The sequence below is a fragment of the Haematobia irritans genome, chromosome 1 (assembly GCF_050003625.1).
Source record: "Haematobia irritans isolate KBUSLIRL chromosome 1, ASM5000362v1, whole genome shotgun sequence".
NCBI classification, from domain to species: Eukaryota; Metazoa; Arthropoda; class Insecta; order Diptera; family Muscidae; genus Haematobia; species Haematobia irritans.
Genome location: NC_134397.1, coordinates 17,430,276 through 17,453,092, shown reverse-complemented (window position 1 = coordinate 17,453,092; position 22,817 = coordinate 17,430,276). Strand labels below are relative to the sequence as shown.

The 22,817-nt window shown below is 26.4% G+C and overlaps 1 protein-coding gene across 7 annotated transcripts in view; it reads right to left on the bottom strand.

Annotated features, from left to right (window-relative positions):
* Positions 1–702: 702 nt before the first annotated feature.
* Positions 703–22,817, bottom strand: part of boss (G protein coupled receptor bride of sevenless) — a 31,523-nt gene continuing 9,408 nt past the window's right edge. For 6 of the 7 annotated variants that reach the window (XM_075289478.1, XM_075289473.1, XM_075289474.1 and 3 more), the window contains exons 2-6: positions 14,802–15,007; positions 8,607–9,038; positions 8,089–8,538; positions 1,533–2,995; positions 703–1,468 (exon numbers count right to left, since the gene is read on the bottom strand). In XM_075289478.1, coding sequence (XP_075145593.1) covers positions 1,196–1,468; positions 1,533–2,995; positions 8,089–8,538; positions 8,607–9,038; positions 14,802–14,844 — 2,661 coding nt within the window. In that variant the 5' untranslated portion in view covers positions 14,845–15,007 and the 3' untranslated portion in view covers positions 703–1,195. Of the gene's footprint in view, positions 1,469–1,532; positions 2,996–8,088; positions 8,539–8,606; positions 9,039–14,801; positions 15,008–15,143; positions 15,256–22,817 lie in introns of those variants that run through there. The other variant, XM_075289476.1, reaches the window with a different exon arrangement.

The following is a 22,817-nucleotide window of genomic DNA, read 5'->3' as shown; positions in this document are numbered from 1 at the left end:
TTCTATAGAAATAAAATTAAAAAAAAAATAAATCTATAGAAATAAAATTTTGACAAAATTTTCTATAAAAATAAAATTTTGACAAAGTTGTCTATAAAAATAAAATTTTGAAAAAATTTTCTATAAAAATAAAATTTTGACACAGTTTTCTATAGAAATCAAATTTTGAGGAAAAAAAAATTTTGACAAAATTTTCTGTTGAAATCAAATTTTCCAAATTTTTCTATTGAAATAAAATTTTGACAAAATTTCCATAGAAATAAAATTTTGAGAAAAATTTCTATAAAAATAAAATTTTGACAGAGTTTTCTGTAGAAATCAAATTTTGAGAAAAAAATTTTAACAAAATAAAATTTTGACAAAATTTTCTGTTGAAATGAAATTTTCCAAATTTTTCTATTGAAATAAAATTTTGACAAAATTTTCTATAGAAATAAAATTTTGACAAAATTTTTTATAGAAATAAAATTTTGACAAAATTGTATACAGATTTTTTTTTGTACTTTTTTGGTAGAATTTTCTCCAAATTGTGGTAGATTATTTTTGGCTGGAGTGGCAACCGTAAAGACAATACAGCTGGAACTAATTCGTGATGCCTATCATATGGTAAAAATTCCTCTTATACCCGCTTAATCTGAAGACAGTTTTTACACTTTTCCAATTTTCACCATTTATCGTACCACAAAATAAAGAACTAAATCATTATAATTTTTATAAATATTTTTATTGATTTTTATTATTAAGTAAAATATTCTTTTTCGAATAATGTTGAAACAACACTTGATTAATAATCAAGATCTTAGGTATTCGGCTTTTGACTAGAATAGGTTTTTTTTAAGGACTTATAAAATATAAAAGAAACTGAAAAAAAACTCTACACAAAAATTTTAGTATATACTGGACAAAGAGTAGAAAATTTAGGAAAACCCCAAATTCGGTTGGTGTTTAGTTAATGCTTAAATCTAAGGAATGGAATTATTTGAGATCTCTTCTCAAAAAAGAATATCTTAAGTTACATGGGGATCTGGAAAGGATAGTGGTCCATTTTTTGGAAGCATATTTTTTATTTTTGGTTTAAAAAACCCGGATTTAGTTTTTCTCTTTGGTTACAGTAACCAATCTCAAGAGAAACAAATTAAAGGGAGAGAAAGTGAGAGTGGGAGAGAGAGAGAGAGAGAGAGAGGGAGACTACATTTCAAAATCTGGTAATTTTACTATTCTCTGGAGAATCTGTGGGAGATATTGAAGATTGAGCTGAAAGTGGTGGACTACCACGATTAACCCTGGTAGTATTCTGTCTTTGGGGTCCAGCATGTGAATTGGCTTGACGTAGATTGGCAAAAAATTGTTGGCGTCTGGGAGCTCCACCACCTCGAAGTGGCAAAGTTGGAATTTCACTAGGAGACTGATGATGTAGCTCATCCTGGGATATATTACGCATGGCAGGATTAACACATTCATAGACACTCTGTAAGTAAGAGAAGTAGTAATTAGCCAAAGCTCTCTCTCTCTCATAGAGAATCATAGCTTACCTGCTCCGAAGAGTATTGATTATTATGGGCAAATGCCAGCGATGTTAACGAAGGCAAGGCCTGGGCAATATCCGATCTTTCGATGCCACGAACTATTAAAAATGTCCGCGGTATTAATATACCCACCAATATAGCCCAGCCGGAAGCTTGCAGACCCAAGGGCAAGGCAGCATCACGCATCTCATCACCGAAAAAGGACAAAGTAATCCACACAATCCATATGATCAATATCAAAATGGATCCAATAACAATCAATATACCCTCCCGGTAATTTCTCTGCGAACGATATATGAACGGTACCAAGGCAATAATACTCAGCAATAGCAACATATTATAGGCCATTAGGCCAAAGAGCCAACGTCCGTAGTACATATTCTCACATGATAATTCATCGGGAGCAAAGATCATGGCGGTAAGCAATTGCACGGACATACCCAATTGCACGAGGATACTGAAAACACAAATCACCGCTTGTATATAGCCATTGACATGAGAGAGAAAGCCGCCCTCAGAGCCAATAGAGGCCAACATTACCGAACGGCAGAGCAGGAGAGAGAATACAAAACAATAGACCAAAGTCAAAATGAATACCCTTACGGCACAGAGAATATTCAAAGTTTGAGCATCTTCCACAGTCACATGGGAGTTACGATGTTCTCCCACATATTCCATGGAGAAGGGTATAAAAGAGGTAAACATTAACAGCAAAGAGAGCAACAGCAATATCGAAGTTACGGGATTACCCTCGAACACATCGCCCAGCGATATACGCACCACTATAAATACCAAAATGGCCAAAGTGGCTATCAAACCCAAAATGGCCGCTGTCATTCCAGTGGCCACCCATGTTTCGGGTTTGATACGCCAAAACATTACCGATTCACCATCGTACAAAAAGGGATAACGCGAATTCTCTCCTGCCGTATATTGGCAATTGAAAACATGGCCAAATTTTGTCTTTAGCTCCACACTGGTGTGATTCTCATGATTATAGTGATAATAGGTGGTTATGTTTGTGACAAAATTTTCCGCTGCAATTTCCCGCATTGTTGCCTTATCCTCTTCGTAAGACACCGGGGCTGGGTACTGATTGTCCATTTGTTTTTGGAACATTTGAAAATTCATTAGGGGTCCCAGGTGGCGCATGCGCAGCAGATCCAATAGTTCGGCTATATCATGATGGGGCAGACGATTTTCCGGTTTTATCCAATCTCCTATAAATTCCAAAACATTGCCACAACTTTCGAAAGAGTAGAACTCATCTACGCGTCTGCAATTCCGTTGCATGGAAGACTTTAGCCATCGAGCCAATTCCAACATGGGTCGAGCAAATGCCAATACTCGTGATGGTAATATCGTCTTGCCAATTAGGGGTTCATCCAAAGTCATTTGTGTTGCATTTCTATCGACTTCACGTAGATCGATTTCGTTCTCCATTAATATATAGGAGTTGTTGGGTAAATCTATGAGGAAGAGTGTTAAGAGAGAATGAGAGAGAGAGAGAGAAAGAGGAGAAAAGAGAAAATTTCATTAGTTTTGTAGGTAAAATAAACTAAAGAGAGGTTAAATTATAAAGGGGCTGACTCCAGTATTGCCTCTGAGAGAAAAAGTGGCACGCTTTTTGCATTTATTTTAGTTTATTCATTTAAAATTGTATTGAAAAATTTTGACAAAATTTACTATAGAAATTCAATTTTGACAAACGTTTCTATAGACGTAAAATTTTTAAAAAATTTTCTATAGAAATAAAATGTTAACAAAATTTTCTATAAAAATAAAATTTTGACACATGTTTCCATTCAACTAAAATTTCTGTTGAAATAAACTGTCTATAGAAATAATATTTTGACAAAATTTTCTATAGAAATAAAATTTTGACAATATTTTCTATAGAAATAAGGATTTGTAAAATTTTCTATAGAAATAATATTTGGCAAAATTTCTATAAAAAAAAAATTGACAACATTTTCTATAGAAATAAAATTTTGATAAAAGTTTCCATGGAACTAAAATTTCTATGAAAATAAATTTTCAATAGAAAGAAAATTGACAAAATTTTCTATAGAAATGAAATTTTTACAAAATTTTCTGTAGAAATTAAATTTTGACAACTTGTTCTAAAAAATTAAATTTTGACAAAATTTTCTATAGAAATAAAAATTTGCTAAAATTTTCTTTAGAAGTAAAATTTTGAAAAAATTTTCTATATAAATAAAATTTTGAGAAATTTTTCTATAGAAACAAAATTTTGATAAAAGTTTCCATGGAAATAAATTTTTTATAGAAATACAATTTTGACAAAATTTTCTATAGAAATAAAATTTTATCAAAATCGAAAAATAATTGTATAATTAGATGTAATGCATTTGGACGTCAATTGCCTGTTTCGGTATAAGTCTAACATGAAATATAAGAAATAAAATTTCGACAAAATTTTCTACACAAATAAAATTTTGATAAAAGATTCACCGCAAATAATATTTCTATGGAAATAAATTTTCTATAGAAAGAAAATTGACAAAATTTTCTATAGAAATCAAATTTTGACAAAATTTTCTTTAGAAATAAAATTTTGACAAAATTTTCGATAGAAATAAAATGGTAATAAAATTTTCTATAGAAATAAAATTTTGACAAAATTTTCTATAGAAATAAAATTTTGACAAACTTTTCTATAGAAATAAAATTTTGACACAATTTTCAATATTAAAAAAATTTTTGTCAAAATTTTCTATAGAAATGAAATTTTGACAACTTGTTCTATGAAATCAAATTTTGACAACTTGTTCTAAGAAATCAAATTTTGACAAAATGTTCTATAGAAATAAAATTTTGACAAAATTTTCTATAGCAATCAATTTTTGACAAAATTTTATATAGAAATCAAATTTTGACAAAATTTTCTTTAGAAATAAAATTTTGACAAAATTTCCTAAACAAATAAAATTTTGACAAAATTTTCTATAGAAATCAAATTTTGACAAAATTTTCTTTAGAAATAAAATTTTGATAAAATTTTCTTTAGAAATAAAATTTTGAAAATTTTGACAAAATTTTCTATATAAATAAAATTTTGACAAATTTTTCTATAGAAATAAAATTTTGACAAAATTTCCAATATTGGTAAAATTTTGACAAAATTTTCTATAGAAATAAAATTTTGAAAACATTTTCTATATAAATAAAATTTTGACAAAATTTTCTATAGAAGTAAAATTGTGAAAAAATTTTCTGTATAACTAAAATTTTGACAAATTTTTCTATAGAAATAAAATTTTGACAAAATCTTCTATAGAAATAAAATTTTGATAAAAGTTTCCATGGAAATAAAATGTCTATGGAAATAAATTTTCTACAGAAATAAAATTTTGGCAAAATTGTCTATATAAAAAAATTTTGACAAAATTTTCTATAGAAATAAAGTATTGACAACTTGTTCTAAGACATCAAATTTTAACAAAATTTTTAAATACAATTTTGACAAAATTTTAAATAAAATTTTGACAAAATTTTCTACAAAATTAAAATTTTGACAAAATTTTCTAAAGAACTAAAATTGTGACAAATATTTTATAGAAATCAAATTTTGACAAAATTTTCTATAGAAATAAAATTTTAACAAAATTTTCTATAGAAAGACCATGTTGACAAAATTTTCTATAAAAATAAATTTTTGAAAAAAATTTCTATATGAATAAATGTTTGATAAATTTTTTTATAGAAATAAAATTTTGACAAAATTTTCTATATATATACAATTTTGATAAAAGTTTCCATGGAAATAAAATTTCTATGAAAATAAATTTTGACAAAATTTTCTAAAGAACTAAAATTGTGACAAAATGTTCTATAGAAATAAAATGTCGACAAAATTTTCTATAGAAATCAAATTTTGAAAAAAATTTCTTTAGAAATAAAATTTTGACAAAATTTTCTAGAGAAATTAAATGCTGACAAAATTTTCGAGAGAAATAAAGTTTTGACAAAATTTTCTTTAGAAATAATATTTTGACAAAATTTTCGATAGAAATAAAATTTTGACAAAATTTTCTATAGAAATAAAATTTTGACAAAATATTCTATAGAAATAAAATTTTGACAAATTTTTCTATAGAAATAAAATTTTAACAAATTTTTCTATATAAATAAAATTTCGACAAAACTTTCTACAGAAGGGTTCAAGTGTGGTTTTTGTTGGGTTTAATAAACTGCCTGAATTTATTCTGATAATTGGTTGATAGTTTTGCTGCAAGTAGAGGATGCTGATGAGGAATGTGGTAATTCCGAAAAGTGCGTCCATCCAACCATCTTGCAGTCTATAGGGCTTTGCCCAAATAAATTTGACAAACATTCTTTTCCTCTGTTGGTTAAGCTACACGTGTAGTTTAGTCAATGTATGGTTTTAAGCTGCAATAAAAAACAACAACAATGCAGAAATAAAATTTTGATAAAAGTTTCCACGGAAATAAAATTTCTATGGAAATAAATTTTCTATAGAAAGAAAATTGACAAAATTTTCTATAGAAATAAAATTTTGACAACATTTTCTGTAGAAATGAAATTTTGACAAAATTTTCGATAGAAATAAAATTTTGACAACTTGTTCTAAGACATCAAATGTTGACAAAATTGTCTATAGAAATAAAATTTTTATTGTTGTTTTTGATCTCAGCTTAAAAACCATTGACTAAATTACAAGAGTAGCTTAACAAACAGAGGAAAATAATGTTTGTCAAATTTATTTGGGCAAAGCCCTATAGACTGCAAAATGGTTGGATGTACAGCTGTTTCGGAATTACCACATTCCTCATCAGCATCCTCTACTTGCAGCAAAACTATCAACCAATTATGAGAATAAATTCGGGTAATTCACTCAACCCAAAGTGAACTACACTTGAACCTCCCGAAAAAGGGTTTGATAGTCGGCTACTGCCTAAACAAATTTGCCAGAATATCTCTTTTCCTTTGCCAAACTCAAATCATCGATTTGAATGTATTTGGCTGGGTTTGTTCTTGAGTTTTGCTGCAAGTAGAGGATGCTGATGAGGAATGTGGTAATTCCGAAACAGCTGTACATCCAACCATCTTGCAGTCTATAGGGCTTTGCCCAAATAAATTTTACAAGCATACTTTTCCTCTGTTGGTTAAGCTACACTTGTAGTTTAGTCAATGCATGGCTTTAAGCTGAGATCAAAAACAACAATAACGATTGAAGAGAAGCCAACAATAACAAACAAAACAAATAAAATTTTGACAAAATTTTCTACAAAAATAAAATTTTGACAAAATTTTCTATAGAAATAAAATTGTGACAAAATTTTCTATAGTAATCAAATTTTGACAACATTTTCTAGAGGAGTAAACTTTTGACAAAATTTTCTTTAGAAATAAAATTTTGACAAAATTTTCTAGAGAAATAACATTTTGACAAAATTTTCGAAAGAAATAAAATTGTGACAACATTTTCTATAGAAATAAAATCTTGACAAAATTTTCTATAGAAATAAAATTTTGAAAAAATTTTCTTTAAAAATAAAATTTTGACAAAATTTTCTATAGAAATCAAATTTTGACAAAATTTTTATAGAAATAAAATTTTGATAAAAGTTTCCACGGAAATAAAATTTGTATGGAAATAAATTTTCTATAGAAATAAAATTTTGACAACATTTTCTTTAGAAATGAAATTTAGACAACTTGTTCTAAGAAATAAAATTTTGAAAAAATCTTCTATAGAAATAAAATTTTGACAACATTTTCAAAATAAGATGTTTTTTTAATTTTGTTAATTTTTAGTTAAAATTTACTGAAAATTTTGGTAGAATATTTTTGGGACTAGTGGCGACTGTGTTTAGAAGCCTACCAAAGAGAATGAAAATACAAAAGAACGAAATTGTGAAGCGAAACTGCGTCAGTAGGAGACAGTAATGAGAAAAATTTCTCTAATATCATGCAGTTTTTGTCGGCGCTTCTCTCAAATATCATACAGTTTGCGTCGGCGTCTATCAGTTCTCTGTTCTCTGCCGGCTTTACGAAACGTAAGGAAAATAGGATTTAGAAGCTACTTTGTGGTAACAAATGTTCTTTTTATAAATGTTTTCATTCCATTAAAGTTTTTGGCAGGCAATTTGAAAATATAACTGCCGATGCCTTTATAAAGAATTTATCAAAACAGCGCTTCGACCGCAACGTCGGTAATACCTAAGCTGCAGGCATTGTGCGACATCTATACGGTTGATATTTGTTTTCTTTCTAGAAGAGAACTTTTCGTTCCCTTCTATTTTCATTCTCTCTGAGCCTACACCCAGAATACACCCACGATAATTCCCACTACACGCAATTAAGGAGTATAATCACCTTAAACATATTTCAAGTGCATAATGTCGCTTATTCACAGGGAACATGAGACATATTTGCGTTTCACGTACTCTGATTCTAGATACATTTTCTTACAACAGTGAAGACTTCTTTCATTCTTACAACATTGAAGACTATAAGACAATAAGAGATTGATGTATAACTTCTCTTAATTACTTCCATACATTTGCTCTCTTACCCATAATAAAATGACGATCTGTTCTCTCGGTGGGTACAGCAAATACTGTACCATTCTCTTTAAAATGTGATGCCATCTTCTCTCCAAAGAGTATGTAAATATTATGGTCACTCTTAAAATGCATAAGGCACATATGCTCTTTACGTGTGGCATCCATGAATGCATTGTAGATTTCTAAATTCTCTGTTAGAATTTCCACAGAGGCTAGCGTATCTCCCCAAGGCATTTGATGTAACAAATGGGCAACTTTGGGAAAGAGATCGGCACGGGGTGATGGTATAGGCCATATATTGTACTCGAGATCATCAATAAAATCTTCCATCATGACATAGTAATCGATATCAATGAATATTCCCAAAGGATGACTAGTACAGTGTTGTTGATATTTAATCTCTTGCAGTAGAATATTCTCTGCAATATGATCGGCATCTAAACGGATAGCTCGAATACCTGAAGGGAAAAATGGGAAGATATTTTATTTTATTTATTTTTATTCATTAGGTGTCATCATAACTTACCTATTTCGAAATCTGCCTCCAATAGATTGGCCACATTCAAACGATTTATTACAAACATTGCCGATGTTGGATCTGTGGTCATTACACTCAGTATGAGATCACCTTCAACATTGTGCACAAAATCATTTTCTGTTTTCACCACAGGCACATCCTCTTCCGAGTTTGCTATAATCGAACGTATGCCATGTTCACAAATATCCTTGGCACTGGTTGTGGTCTCCAATGTCATTGGATCTTCTGTTGTGGTGGTTGTAGTTGTCGTTGTACTGGATGGTGGATATCTTGTTGATAAGGTTCGTGATTTGGTTATTTTCGGTGGTGTCTTCCCTGGTGGCGATGGTGGTTGTGGAGCAGGTGATGGTGATTCATCTTCTGGATCTCCCCGTGTTAGGGGTAACAGACAGCCAAGCAAAACAAGGAGGATGCACAATACTAGAAATGAATTAAAAGGAAAATATTAATATAAAGAATTTTTCCAATAAGACATGTATAACTGATGAAGAGTTTTTGTTTTCCGAATAAAGTGCAAGGTATGGCATTAATAACTAAAATCAATTTCAGCAAAACAGCCACTACGACCACGTTAACAGGATCATATTTTTTCATGAAATTTGCGAACTGGATGACTTGACTCGTCCCTGGTATATTTTCACTCGAAACGATAAAAATCGCACGGTAATAAATCGCCTAAAGACAATTTTGTCAAAATTTTATTTCTATAGAAAATTTTATTTCTAGAAGCAATTTTGCCAAAATTTCATTTCTATAGAAAATTTTGTCTAAATTTTATTTCTTAGAAAATTTTGTCCAAATTTTATGTCTGTAAAAAATTTTGTCCAAATTTTATTTCTATAGAAAATGTTGCCTAAATATTGTGTCTATAGAAAATTTTGTCAAAATTCTATTTCTAGAGGCAATTTTGCCCAAAATTTTATTTCTATAGAAAATTTTGTCAAAATTTTATTTCTATAGAAAATTTTGTCAAAATTTTATTTCTATAAGCAGTTTTGCCAAAACTTTATTTCTAGAGGCAATTTTGACAAAACTTTATTTTTCATGAAATTTGCGAAATGGATGACTTGAATCGTCCATGGTATATTTTCACTCGAAACGATAAAAATCGCAAGGGCTTAAAGACAATTTTGTCAAAATTTTATTTCTATAAAAAATTTTATTTCTAGTGGCAAGTTTGCCAAAATTTCATTTGTATAGAAAATTTTGTCTAAATTTTATTTCTGTAGAAAATTTTGTCAAAATTTTATTTCTGCAGAAAATTTTGTCAAAATTTTATTTCTATAGAAAATTTTGTCAAAATTTTATTTCTATAGAAAATTTTGCCAATATACAATTAATTATTATTTATGGACAAAGAAGAGTAAGGAACTTGATCAACAGAGTCTTTGAAAAGAAAACGCCAGATACAAATCTAGACACGCCTGACTACATGTTTCCATTTGGGCGAATTAATTTTTCCACCGTCTTTAGTTCAGATCTGGCTTGGGTCCTTTAGGCTAACTCTTAATTGAGGAAACATATAGGAATTGATACTCTTTAAATCGAATTATCTGACGAGATGATGCACAGTGGGATTAAAGATTTAAAGGGGATTAATTTCTATATGTTTTCCAAATCTGTACTAGAGACTGTGGAAAAATTCATTCGCCCGAACGGAAACATGTACATGTACATATTTGTATATGGCTCGAATAATAGTTAATTGTAAATTTAAATTGACAAAATTTTCTATAGAAATAAAATTTGGACAAAATTTTCTATAGAAATAAAATTTTGACAAAAATTCCTTTAGAAATAAAATTTTGACAAAATTTTCTTTAGAAATATTATTTTTTTTTTGAAATTAAATTATGACAAAAATCCTCTATAGAAATAAAATTTTTGCCAAATTGCCTCTGGAAATAAAGTTTTGTCAAAATTACATCTAGAAATAAAATTTTCTATAGACATAAAATTTTGACAAAATTTTCTATAGAAATAAAATTTTGACAAAATTTTCTATAGAAATAAAATTTTGACAAAATTTTCTATAGAAATAAAATATTGGCAAAATTTTCTATAGAAATAAAATTTTGACAAAATTTTCTATAGAAATACAGTTTTGGCAAAATTTTTTATAGAAATAAAATTTTGACAAAATTGCATCTAGAAATAAAATTTTCTATAGAAATAAAATTTTGGACAAAATTGCCTCTAGAAATAAAATTTTGATAATATTTTCTATAGAAATAAAATTTTGACAAAATTCTTTGGAAATAAAATTTTGAAAAAAATTTCTATAGAAATAAATTTTTACAAAAATTTTCTATAGAAATAAAATTTGGACAAAATTTTCTATAGAAATCAAATATTGAAAATTCTATAGAAATAAGATTTTGACAAAATTTTGTATAGAAATAAAATTTTGACAAAATTTTATATAGAAATAAGATTTTGACAAAATTTTGTATAGAAATAAAATTTTGACAAAATTTTCTATAGAAATAAAATTTTGACAAAATTTTGTGTAGAAATAAAATGTCGACAAAATTTTCCATAGAAATAAAATGTTGACAAAATTTTCCATAGAAATGAAATTGTGACGAAATTTTCTATAAAAGTAGAATTTTGTGTAGAAATAAAATTTTGGAAACATTTTGTTAGAAACAAAATTTTGACAAAACTGTATATAGAAATAAAATTTTTGCCAAAATTTTCTTAAGAAATATAATTTTAACAAATTTTCTTTAGAAATAAAATATTGACAAAATTTTCTTTAGAAATAAAATTTTGAAAAATTTTTCTATAGAAATAAAATTTTGACAAAATTTTCTGCAGAAATAAAATTTTAACAAAATTTTCTATAGAAATAAAATTTTGACAAAATTTTCTGTAGAAATATTATTTTAACAGAATTTTCTTGGAAATCAAATTATGACAAAATTCTCTATAGGAGTAATATTTTTGCCAAATTGCCTCTAGATATAAAGTTTTGGCAAAATTGCATCTAGAAATAAAAATTTCTATAGACATAAAATTTTGACAAAATTTTCTATAGAAATAATATTTTGACATAATTTTCTATAGAAATTAAACTTTGACAAAATTTTCTATAGAAATAAAATTTTGACAAAATTTTCTATAGAAATACAATTTTGGCAAAATTTTTTATAGAAATAAAATTTTGACAAAATTGGCACTAGAAATAAAGTTTTGGTAATATTGGCTCTAGAAATAGCGTTTTGACAAAATTTTCTACAGAAATAAAATTTGGGCAAACTTTTCTATAGAACTGAAGTTTTGGCAAAATTGCCTCTAGAAATAAAATTTTGACAAAATGTTCTATAGAAATAAACTTTTGACAAAATGTTCTATAGAAATAAAATTTTGAAAAAATTTTCGATATAAATAAATTTTTGACAACATTTTCTAACGAAATAAAATTTTGACAAAATTTTCTATAATAATAAAATTTTGACAAAATTTTCTATAGAAATAAAATATTGACAAAATTTTCTATAGAAAGAACATTTTGACAAAATTTTCTATAGAAAGAACATTTTGACAAAATTTTCTATAGAAAGAACATTTTGACAAAATTTTCTATAGAAAGAACATTTTGACAAATATTTTGATAAAAATAAAATTTTGACAAAATTTTCTATAGAAATAAAATTTTGACAAAATTTTCTATAGAAATAGAATTTTAACAAAAAAGTCTATAGAAATAAAATTTTGACAAAATTTTCTATAGAAATAAAATTTTGGCAACATTTTCTATAGAAATAAAAATTTGACAAAATTTTCTATAGAAATAAAATTTTGTTATTGTTTTTTTTTTTTTTATTTCAGCTTAAAACCATACATTGACTAAACTACAGAGGAAACGAATGTTTGTCAAATTAATTTGGGCAAAGCCCTATAGACTGCAAGATGGTTGGATGGACGCACGTTTCGGAATTACCACATTCCTCATCAGCATCATCTATTTGCACCAAAACTATCAACCAATTATCAGAATAAATTCAGGCAGTTCATTAAACCCAACAATAAACCACACGTGAACCTTCCGAAAAAAGGTTTTCGGAAAATTTGACAAACATTATTTTCCTCTGTTGGTTAAGCTTCACTTGTGGTTTAGTCAATGCATGGGTTTAAGCTGAAATAAAAAAACAACAACAATGCTTAAAGAACAAATCCAACAATAACAAAACAAAACGAATGGAAATAAAATTTTGACAAAATTTTCTATAGAAATGAAATTTTGACAAAATGTTCCATAGCAATAAAATTTTGACAAAATTTTCTATAAAAATAAAATTTTGACAAAATTTTCTATAGAAATAAAATTTTGACAAAATTTTCTATAGAAATAGAATTGTGACGAAATTTTCTATAGAAATAAAATTGTGACAAACATTTTGTATAAAAATAAAATTTTGGAAAAATTTTCTTTAGAAACAAAATTTTAACAAATTTTCGTTAGAAATAAAATATTGACAAAATTTTCTTTAGAAATAAAATTTTGACAAAATTTTCTATAGAAATAAAATTTTGACAAAATTTTCTATAGAAATAGAATTGTGACGAAATTTTCTATAGTTGTAGAATTGCGACAAAGATTTTGTATAAAAATAAAATTGTGGAAAAATTTTCTGTAGAAACAAAATTTTGACAAAATTGTATATAGAAATAAATATTTTGGCAAAATTTTCTTTAGAAATATAATTTTAACAAATTTTCGTTAGAAATAAAATATTGACAAAATTTTCTATTGAAATAAAATTTTGACAAAATTTTCTTTCGAAATAAGATTTTTACAAAATTTTCTATAGAAATAAAATTTTGACAAAATTTTCTATAGAAATAGAATTGTGACGAAATTTTCTATAGTTGTAGAATTGTGACAAAGATTTTGTATAAAAATAAAATTGTGGAAAAATTTTCTGTAGAAACAAAATTTTGACAAAATTGTATATAGAAATAAAATTTTTGACAAAATTTTCTTTAGAAATATAATTTTAACAAATTTTCGTCAGAAATAAAGTATTGACAAAATTTTCTTTAGAAATAAAATTTTGACAAAATTTTCTATTGAAATAAAATTTTGACAAAATTTTCTATAGAAATAAAATTTTGACGAAATTTTCTATAGAAATAGAATTGTGACGAAATTTTCTATAGTAGTAGAATTTTGACAAAAATTTTGTATAAAAATAAAATTTTGGAAAAATTTTCTTTAGAAACAAAATTTTGACAAAATTGTATATAGAAATAAATATTTTGGCAAAATTTTCTTTAGAAATATAATTTTAACAAATTTTCGTTAGAAATAAAATATTGACAAAATTTTCTATTGAAATAAAATTTTGACAAAATTTTCTTTAGAAATAAAATTTTGACAAAATTTTCTATAGAAATAAAATTTTGACAAAATTTTCTATAGAAATAGAATTGTGACGAAATTTTCTATAGTTGTAGAATTGTGACAAAGATTTTGTATAAAAATAAAATTTTGGAAAATTTTTCTTTAGAAACAAAATTTTGACAAAATTGTATATAGAAATAAAATTTTTGACAAAATTTTCTTTAGAAATATAATTTTAACAAATTTTCGTCAGAAATAAAATATTGACAAAATTTTCTTTAGAAATAAAATTTTGACAAAATTTTCTATTGAAATAAAATTTTGTATAGAAATAAAATTGTGACGAAATTTTCTATAGTAGTAGAATTTTGTGTAGAAATAAAATTTTGGAAAAAATTTCTTTAGAAACAAAATTTTATATAGAAATAAAATTGTTGGCAAAATTTCCTTTAGAAATATAATTTTAACAAATTTTCTTTAGAAATAAAATATTGACAACATTTTCTTTAGAAATAAAATATTGACAACATTTTCTTTAGAAATAAAATTTTGACAAAGTTTTCAATAGAAATAAAATGTTGACAAAATTTTCTATAGAAAAGTAAATTTCATTCAAACTGGTTGACACTTGGTAGGTAAATTAATATCCAATCCATTTAAAATTTAATACGTTACTATAAATTTGGCCCCCAAAATTCTCATATAACTTTTTACTCAATCTACGTTGGAGTTTATAAATGGTTCGGTCTAACCGAACTTTCAGCGTAAATGGAATTTGTTTACAATGAAAAAAAAAATTTTTTAGATGTAAAATATATACATAGAGTGCTTACCCTTTAGAGGAGCTCCTTTTGATTTTCGAAATTTCCAAGCCATTGTCTTTATGTGTTTTGTTAGTTTGTGGCTTATTTATAGTTTATTGTAAAAAAATAGAGTTGTGAACAAAATTATATTTAATCTTATCGCATTCTCATATCATAGCATTTCGTAGGATAAAATTCACAAATTCAAACACTTTAACTTAGTTTATAACGATTTCCTAGAATTAATTTTAATTTTTTTTTGTATTATTATCTGTCATGGAATAAAAAGAAAAATAAATAATAATAATAATAAAAATAAATAAAAATGTTGCACAATATTCTTTAGCCATTATTTGGGTTCAATAAACCCACATTATTTGTTTGGAAGATCTGTAATTTTTTCAGTAATTTCTGTAATTTTTTTTATAATTGATTAGATTAAAATATGATGGTTATGCGCTTTAATGTAAGCCACAAGGGATTTTTCACACCACACCACACTAACTAAATTAACAATTTTCATTTCTTTTCACAAGTTTCTATTATATTTTTTTTTGCATATCTATGGTTTTGAATTTTCTCTTGGTTTGTTTTATTCACACATTTATTTTTGTTATATTTTTTGTTGTTTCTTTTTAAGGGATTTCAGGGTGTTAAAAGGGAAAAACTGTGTTGGCAATTTTTTTATGTTGTTTTTCAAGCACACTTTTTCAATGTTGTTTTTTTTTTGTTTATTTTGTTAACTTTTTCTGTTTAAGCGTCCCGTATTTTATTTTCTTATTATTTTTCCATCATTTATCATTGGTTTTGGTTTTTCATCAATGATTCCCATTGATTTCTCTGTGTTGCACATTTGTTGAATGTTCTCCTTCGTGTGCTGGGAGTAATTGTGTGTGTCTCTTTGTCTCTTGCTGTTAATGTGTGTTGTGTTTTAATTTAGTTTTTATTTCTTTGGTTGTGTGTGTGTGATTCACTTTTAATCGCCTTAACGTCCATAACACACATTGCTCTCCCGTAAATTTTTTCCTTCTTTTTTTTTGTTTTTATGCGGTTTGTCAAGTATGATTGCGCGACATGTGTTATGTTACATTGAATCGAACATTCCCATATGAAAATAGCATTGCTGAGCAGGTTTTTTTTTAATTTTCAAGGAAGACCATAATGTCACTGGTTCCAGAGGGTATAGAGAAACAAATATTCTTTTATATGCAACCACCAAAAGTAATGGATCAAATTAATTTTTTTATTGAAATGTCTTCATTCACAGAGATGATTGTATTGATCACCAATCTCAATTAATTTTAGTTGTTACCTTAAAAAAATTTGTTCCACCTAGAAAAAATTTTAATTGAATATTTTTTTTATAATTCAATTAAAATTTTAATTACTCGGATGCAATTCCAATTTTTAATTGTAAAAAAACAAGTATATACGGCCGTAATAAATTTGAAATAAAATTTTGACAATAAAATTTTGACAACATTTTCTATAGAAGTAAAATTTGGACAAAATTTTCTATAGAAATACGATTTAACAAAATTTTCTATAGAAATAACATTTTGACAAAATTTTCTATAGAAATAAAATTTTTACAAAGTTTTCAAAAGATTTAAATTTTTGACAACATTTTCTATAGAAATAAAATTTTGCCAGAATTTTCTATAGAAATAAAATTTGACAAAATTTTCTATAGAAATAAAATTTTGCTAGATTATTTTTGCTCTAGGGCAAGCCGATATGGACCAATTTTTGTGTGATTGGGGATCGGTTATATATAATTATAGACCGATATGGACCAATTTTGGCATGGTTCTTAGCGGTGATATATTAACACCATGTTGCAAATTTCAACCGGATCGGATGAATTTTGCTAGTCCAGGTGGCTCTGGAGTTCAAATCTGGGGATTGGTTTATATAGGGGCTATATATAATTATGGACTGATATGGACCAATTTTTGAATGGTTCTTAGAGACTTTATACTAATACCAAATTTCAGCCTGATCGGATGAAATTTGCTTTTCTTGGAGGATCCACAAACCAAATCTGGGAATCGGTTTATATGGGGGCTATATACAATTATGGACCGATATGGACCAATTTTTGCATGGCTGTTAGAGACCATATACTAACACCACGTACCAAATTTCAACCGGATCGGATGAATTCTGCTCCTCTAAGAGGCTCCGGAGTTCAAATCTGGAGATCGGTTTATATGGGGGCTATATATAATTATGGACCGATGTGGACCAATTTTCGCATGGATGTTAGAGATCATATACTAACACCATGTACCAAATTTCAGCCGTATCGGATGAAATTTGCTTCTTTTTGAGGCCCCGCAAGCCAAATCTGGGGATCGGTTTATATGGGGGCTATATATAATTATGGACCGATGTGGACCAATTTTAGCATGGTTATTAGAGACCATATACTAACACCATGTACCAAATTTCAGCCGGATTGGATGAAATTTTCTTCTCTTAGAGCAATCGCAAGCCAAATCTGGGGATCGGTTTATATGGGGGCTATATATAATTATGGACCGATGTGGACCAATTTTCGCATGGATGTTAGAGATCATATACTAACACCATGTACCAAATTTCAGCCGGATCGGATGAAATATTCTTCTCTTAGAGCAATCGCAAGCCAAATTTGGGGGTCCGTTTATATGGGGGCTATACGTAAAAGTGGACCGATATGGACAAATTTTTGCATGGTTGTTAGAGACCATAGACTAACACCATGTACCAAATTTCAGCCTGATCGGATGAAATTTTCTTCTTTTAGAGCAATCGCAAGCCAAATTTGGGGGTCCGTTTATATGGGGGCTATACGTAAAAGTGGACCGATATGGACCAATTTTCGCATGGATATTAGAGACCATATACTTACACCATGTACCAAATTTCAGCCGGATCGGATGAAATGTGCTTCTCTTAGAGCAATCGCAAGCCAAATTTGGGGGTCCGCTTATATGGGGGCTATACGTAAAAGTGGACCGATATGGCCCATTTGCATTACCATCTGACCTACATCAATAACAACTGCTTGTGCCAAGTTTCAAGTCGATAGCTTGTTTCGTTCGGAAGTTAGCGTGATTTCAACAGACGGACAGACGGACGGACCTGCTCAGATCGACTCATAATTTCACCACGACCCAGAATATATATACTTTATGGGGTCTTAGAGCAATATTTCGATGTGTTACAAACGGAATGACAAAGTTAATATACCACCATTCTATGGTGGAGGTATAAAAATTTTGAGAATTTATTCCGAACTACTACTCGTTTTTAATTTTTGAGAATTTATTCCGAACTACTACTCTTTCTTACCTTTCTGTCAATATACGGTTGTTGTCTGTCCAAACGGAGAGGAAGTAGAACGGAGAGGAAGTAGAGTTTCTACTGTTATCCCGCCAACGAAGACCTCGCTACCTCTCTATTATTCCTATCCAAAGACTATCATTGGGTCAGTAAAAACATTGAACAAGCATTATTGTTATGTCCTAAGTCTAAATGAGTGATTCACTATGGTGTTCGTAGCCGTAATGGCCATCGATAGCATCGATGGCCATTATAGAAAAAAAACCTTTTGTCCACCAAAACCTTTTTTTTCTATTTTTCCGGGTTTCACTTTTTATCATGATTATTACGAGGCCTGAACATTATTCTTCCAGCCCATGGTTCGCCATTCACGAAGTATTGGCTATTTACATAAGTTCGCTTTTTGTTATTTTCATATTACATGTGAGTGATTTCCTTAATTTGTGGATGTGTATGTGTGTGTGCGATTTTGTATTACCACCCTCCATGATAGCTTGGTGGGTATGATAAATTTGTCATTGCGTTTGTAAAACATTGAAAATATGGATTGTCATCGAAACCAATTAAGACAAATTGTCGATATATTAAAAGAAAAATACCTTCAAAATATTAGCTTTTCTGAACATCCTTTTTTGGGGTAAAATAAAGAAAATGTAATAAAACAAACAAATTTCAGATATTTATAATATGAAAAAGTAATAGACTTTCCATTTGACTTATCCAGATTTTTTCTTTTAATTTGTTCTCTTTCCTAGACGGATTTTGGTCTATACCTTAGGAATCGATTTGTTGATCGTTTAGTGCCTAACACGAAAACACTATTAATAGGTGTGGAAAAATATCAAAAGTTGATTATTCATAATTGAAAATAAAACCAGATATATACGGCGGAAAATTCGGTCACGCTGATTCTTAAATACCCACCACCATGAATCAAATAGAAAAGGTTCCTGTGAAACCCCTCGTCGTAGGTGTATATAATGAAACCTATTTGCTCAAGACAATCGGTTTAAATGGTAAGCTTCCCGAAATTAAATTTATATTTTATTAGTCTAGAGATTTTTTTTGAATCTTAGAGGAAACTTAAATATTGCTTTCATGCGCACAAGGAAATCCGATGATATCCCTCCTGCCTTAGAATTTGAAATCTAAATTCTATAGATATTTACCACCATTGCATGGGAAATTTTTCTTCTCGTTTCAGGCCATTTGGCCTGATATAAGCTAAAATTGGCATTCTCCCTATTAACCTATCATATCTTTAGTTTTCCAATTTCATGAAAATTGGATATAAATTGCGATATACATAACAAAATTTTGGTGTCTAGATGCCTAAAAAATCAAATAAGGCGATCGGTTTATAATGGGGCTAAATCAAAACCTGGAACTTCTATGTGATACCAACGAAATTGCAAACTTATTATAGCCCCATAGCCATCCATCCATCCATCAAAAAATTAAAAAGTTGACAAATTAATTTTCGATTCCCGTAGGGTTTTTTTTCCGACTAGGAAGAAATTTTGCAAAAAAAAAAAAAAAACAAAAAAAAATTCAATAGAAATAACATTTTGAGAAAATAGTCTATAGAAATAAAATATTGGTAAAATTTTCGATAGAAATCAAATTTTAAGAAATTTTTCTATCGAAATCAACTTTTTCAGAAAATTTTCTATAGAGACCAAATTTTGCAAAAATTTCCTCTAGAAATAAAATTTTGAAAAAACTTGCTATAAAAATAAAATTTTGACAAAAATTTCTATAGAAATAACAATTTGGCAAAATTTTCCATAGAAATAAATATTTAGCAAAATTTTCTACAGAAGTAAAATTTTGAGAAAATTTGCTGTAGAAATAAAATTTTGAAAAAACTTTCTATAAAAATAAAGTTTAGAGAAAATTGGAGAAATTAAACTTTGACAAAACTTTGTATAGAAATATTTTTTGGCAAAATTTTCCATAGAAATAAAATTTTGAAAAAAAAAATCTATAGAAATAAAATTTTGAAAAAAATTTTCTATAGAAATAAAATTTTGAAAAAAATTCCTATAGTAATAAAATTTTGAAAAAAATTTCTATAGATATAAATTTTGGAAAAATTTTCTAAGGAAATCAAAATTTGACAAAATTTTCTGTAGAAATAAAATTTTGAGAAAATATTCTATTAAAATAAAGTTTTTAGAAATTTGGAGAAATAAAATTTGGACAAAACCTTCTATATATATTTTTGCAAAATTTTCTATAGGAATAAAATTTTCAGAAAATTTTCTATAGGAATAAAATTTTCAGAAAATTTTCTACAAAACATTTGCTATACAAATTCAATTTTGAAAAAAAATGAAATAGAAATATAATTTGAGAAAAATTTCTATAGAAATAAAATGTTGACAAAATATATAAAATTTTGTCAAACTTTTCTGCAGAAATAAAATTTTGAGAAAACTTTGTATAGAAAAATTTCCTATACAAATAAAATTTTGAAAAACTTTCTATAGAAATAAAATTTTGAAAAACTTTCTATAGAAAAAAATGTTGGCAACATTTTCTGTAGAAAAAAAATTTTGGCAAAATTTTCTATAGATATAAAATTTTGAGAAAATTTTCTATAGAAATAAGATCTTAAGGAAAATTTCTATAGAAATAAAATTTTGACGAAATTTTCTATAAGTATAAAATATTGGCAAAATTTTCGATAGAAATCAAATTTTAAGAAATTTTTCTATCAAAATCAAATTTTTCAAATAATTTTCTATAGAGAACAAATTTTGCAAAAATTTCCTCTAGAAATAAAATTTTGAAAAAACTTGCTATAGAAATAAAATTTTGACAAAACTTTCTGTAGAAATAACAATTTGGCATAATTTTCCATAGAAATACAAATTTGGCAAAATTTTCTACAGAAGTAAAATTTTGAGAAAATTTTCTGTAGAAATAAAATTTTGAGAAAATTTTTATAAAACTAAAGTTTAGAAAAATTTGAGAAATTAAATTTTGACAAAACTTTGTATTGAAATATCTTTTTAGCAAAATTTTCCATAGATATAAAATTTTGAAAAAAAAAATCTATAGAAATAAAATTTTGAAAAAACACTCAATTGAAATATATTTTTGAAAAACTTTCTATAGAAATACAATTTTGCCATCATTTTCTACAGAAATAAAATTTTGAGAAAATTTTCTATAGAAATAAAAATTTGACAAAATTTTCTATAGAAATAAAAATTCGACAAAATTTTCTATTAAAATAAAGTTTTTAGAAAATTTGAGAAATAAAATTTGAACAAAACTGTCCATATATATTTTGGCAAAATTTTCTATAGAAATAAAATTTTCAGAAAATTTTCTACTGAATGATTTGCTATACAAATTAAATTTTGAAAAAAAAATTAAATAGAAATAAAGTTTTCAGAAAATTTTCTATAGAAATAAAATGTTGACAAAGTTTTCTATATGAATCAAATTTTGGCAACTTCCTATAGAAATAAAATGTTGAAAAAATTTTGTATAGAAAAATTTGCTATACAAATAAAATTTTGAAAAAAAATTAAATTGAAATATATTTTTGAAAAACTTTCTATAGAAATACAATTTTGCCATAATTTTCTACAGAAATAAAATTTTGGCAAAATTTTCTATAGAAATAAAAATTTGACAAAATTTTCTGCAGAAATAAAATTTTGAATCTTTGAAATTTTGAACAAAACTTTCTATATATATTTTGGCAAAATTTTCTATAGAAATAAAATTTTCAGAAAATTTTCTACAGAAACTTAAAATTTTGAAAAATATTTTAAATTAAAAAAAAAAAAAATAAATAGAAATAAAATTTTGAGAAAATTTTCTATAGAAAAAAAAAATTGGCAAAATTTTCTATAGATATAAAACTTTGAGAAAATTTTCTATAGATATAAAATTTTGAGAAAATTTTCTATAGAAATAAAAATTTGACAAAATTTTTGCAGAAATAAAATTTTGAGGAAATTTTCTATAAGTATAAAATATTGGCAAAATTTTCTATAGAAATCAAATTCTAAGAAATTTTTCTATCGAAATCAAATTTTTCAGAAAGTTTTCCAAATTTAGGAAAAATTTCCTCTAGAAATACAATTTCGACAAAACTTGCTATAGAAATGAAATTGTGACAAAACCTGCTTTAAAAATAACAATTTGGCAAAATTTTCCATAGAAAAAAAAATTTGGCAAAAATTTTGAGAGAATTTTCTGTACAAATAAAATTTTGAGAAATTTTTCTATAAAAATAAAGTTTAGAGAAAACTTTGACAAAACTTTGTATAGAAATATCTTTTTGGCAAAATTTTCCATAGAAATACAATTTTGAAAAAATTTCCTATAGAAATAAAATTTTGAAAAAAATTTCTATAGATATAAATTTTGACAAAATTTTCTTTAGAAATAAAAATTTGACAAAATTTTCTGCAGAAATAAAATTGTGAGAAAATATTCTATTAAAATAAAGTTTTTAGAAAATTTGAGAAATAAAATTTGAACAAAACTTCCTATATATATTTTGGCAAAATTTTCTATAGAAATAAAATTTTCAGAAAATTTTCTACAGAAAGATTTGCTATACAAATTTAATTTTGAAAAAAAAAATTAAATAGAAATAAAATTTTCAGAAAATTTTCTATAGAAATAAAATTTTGACAAAGTTTTCTATATGAATAACATTTTGGCAACTTTTCTATAGAAATAAAATGT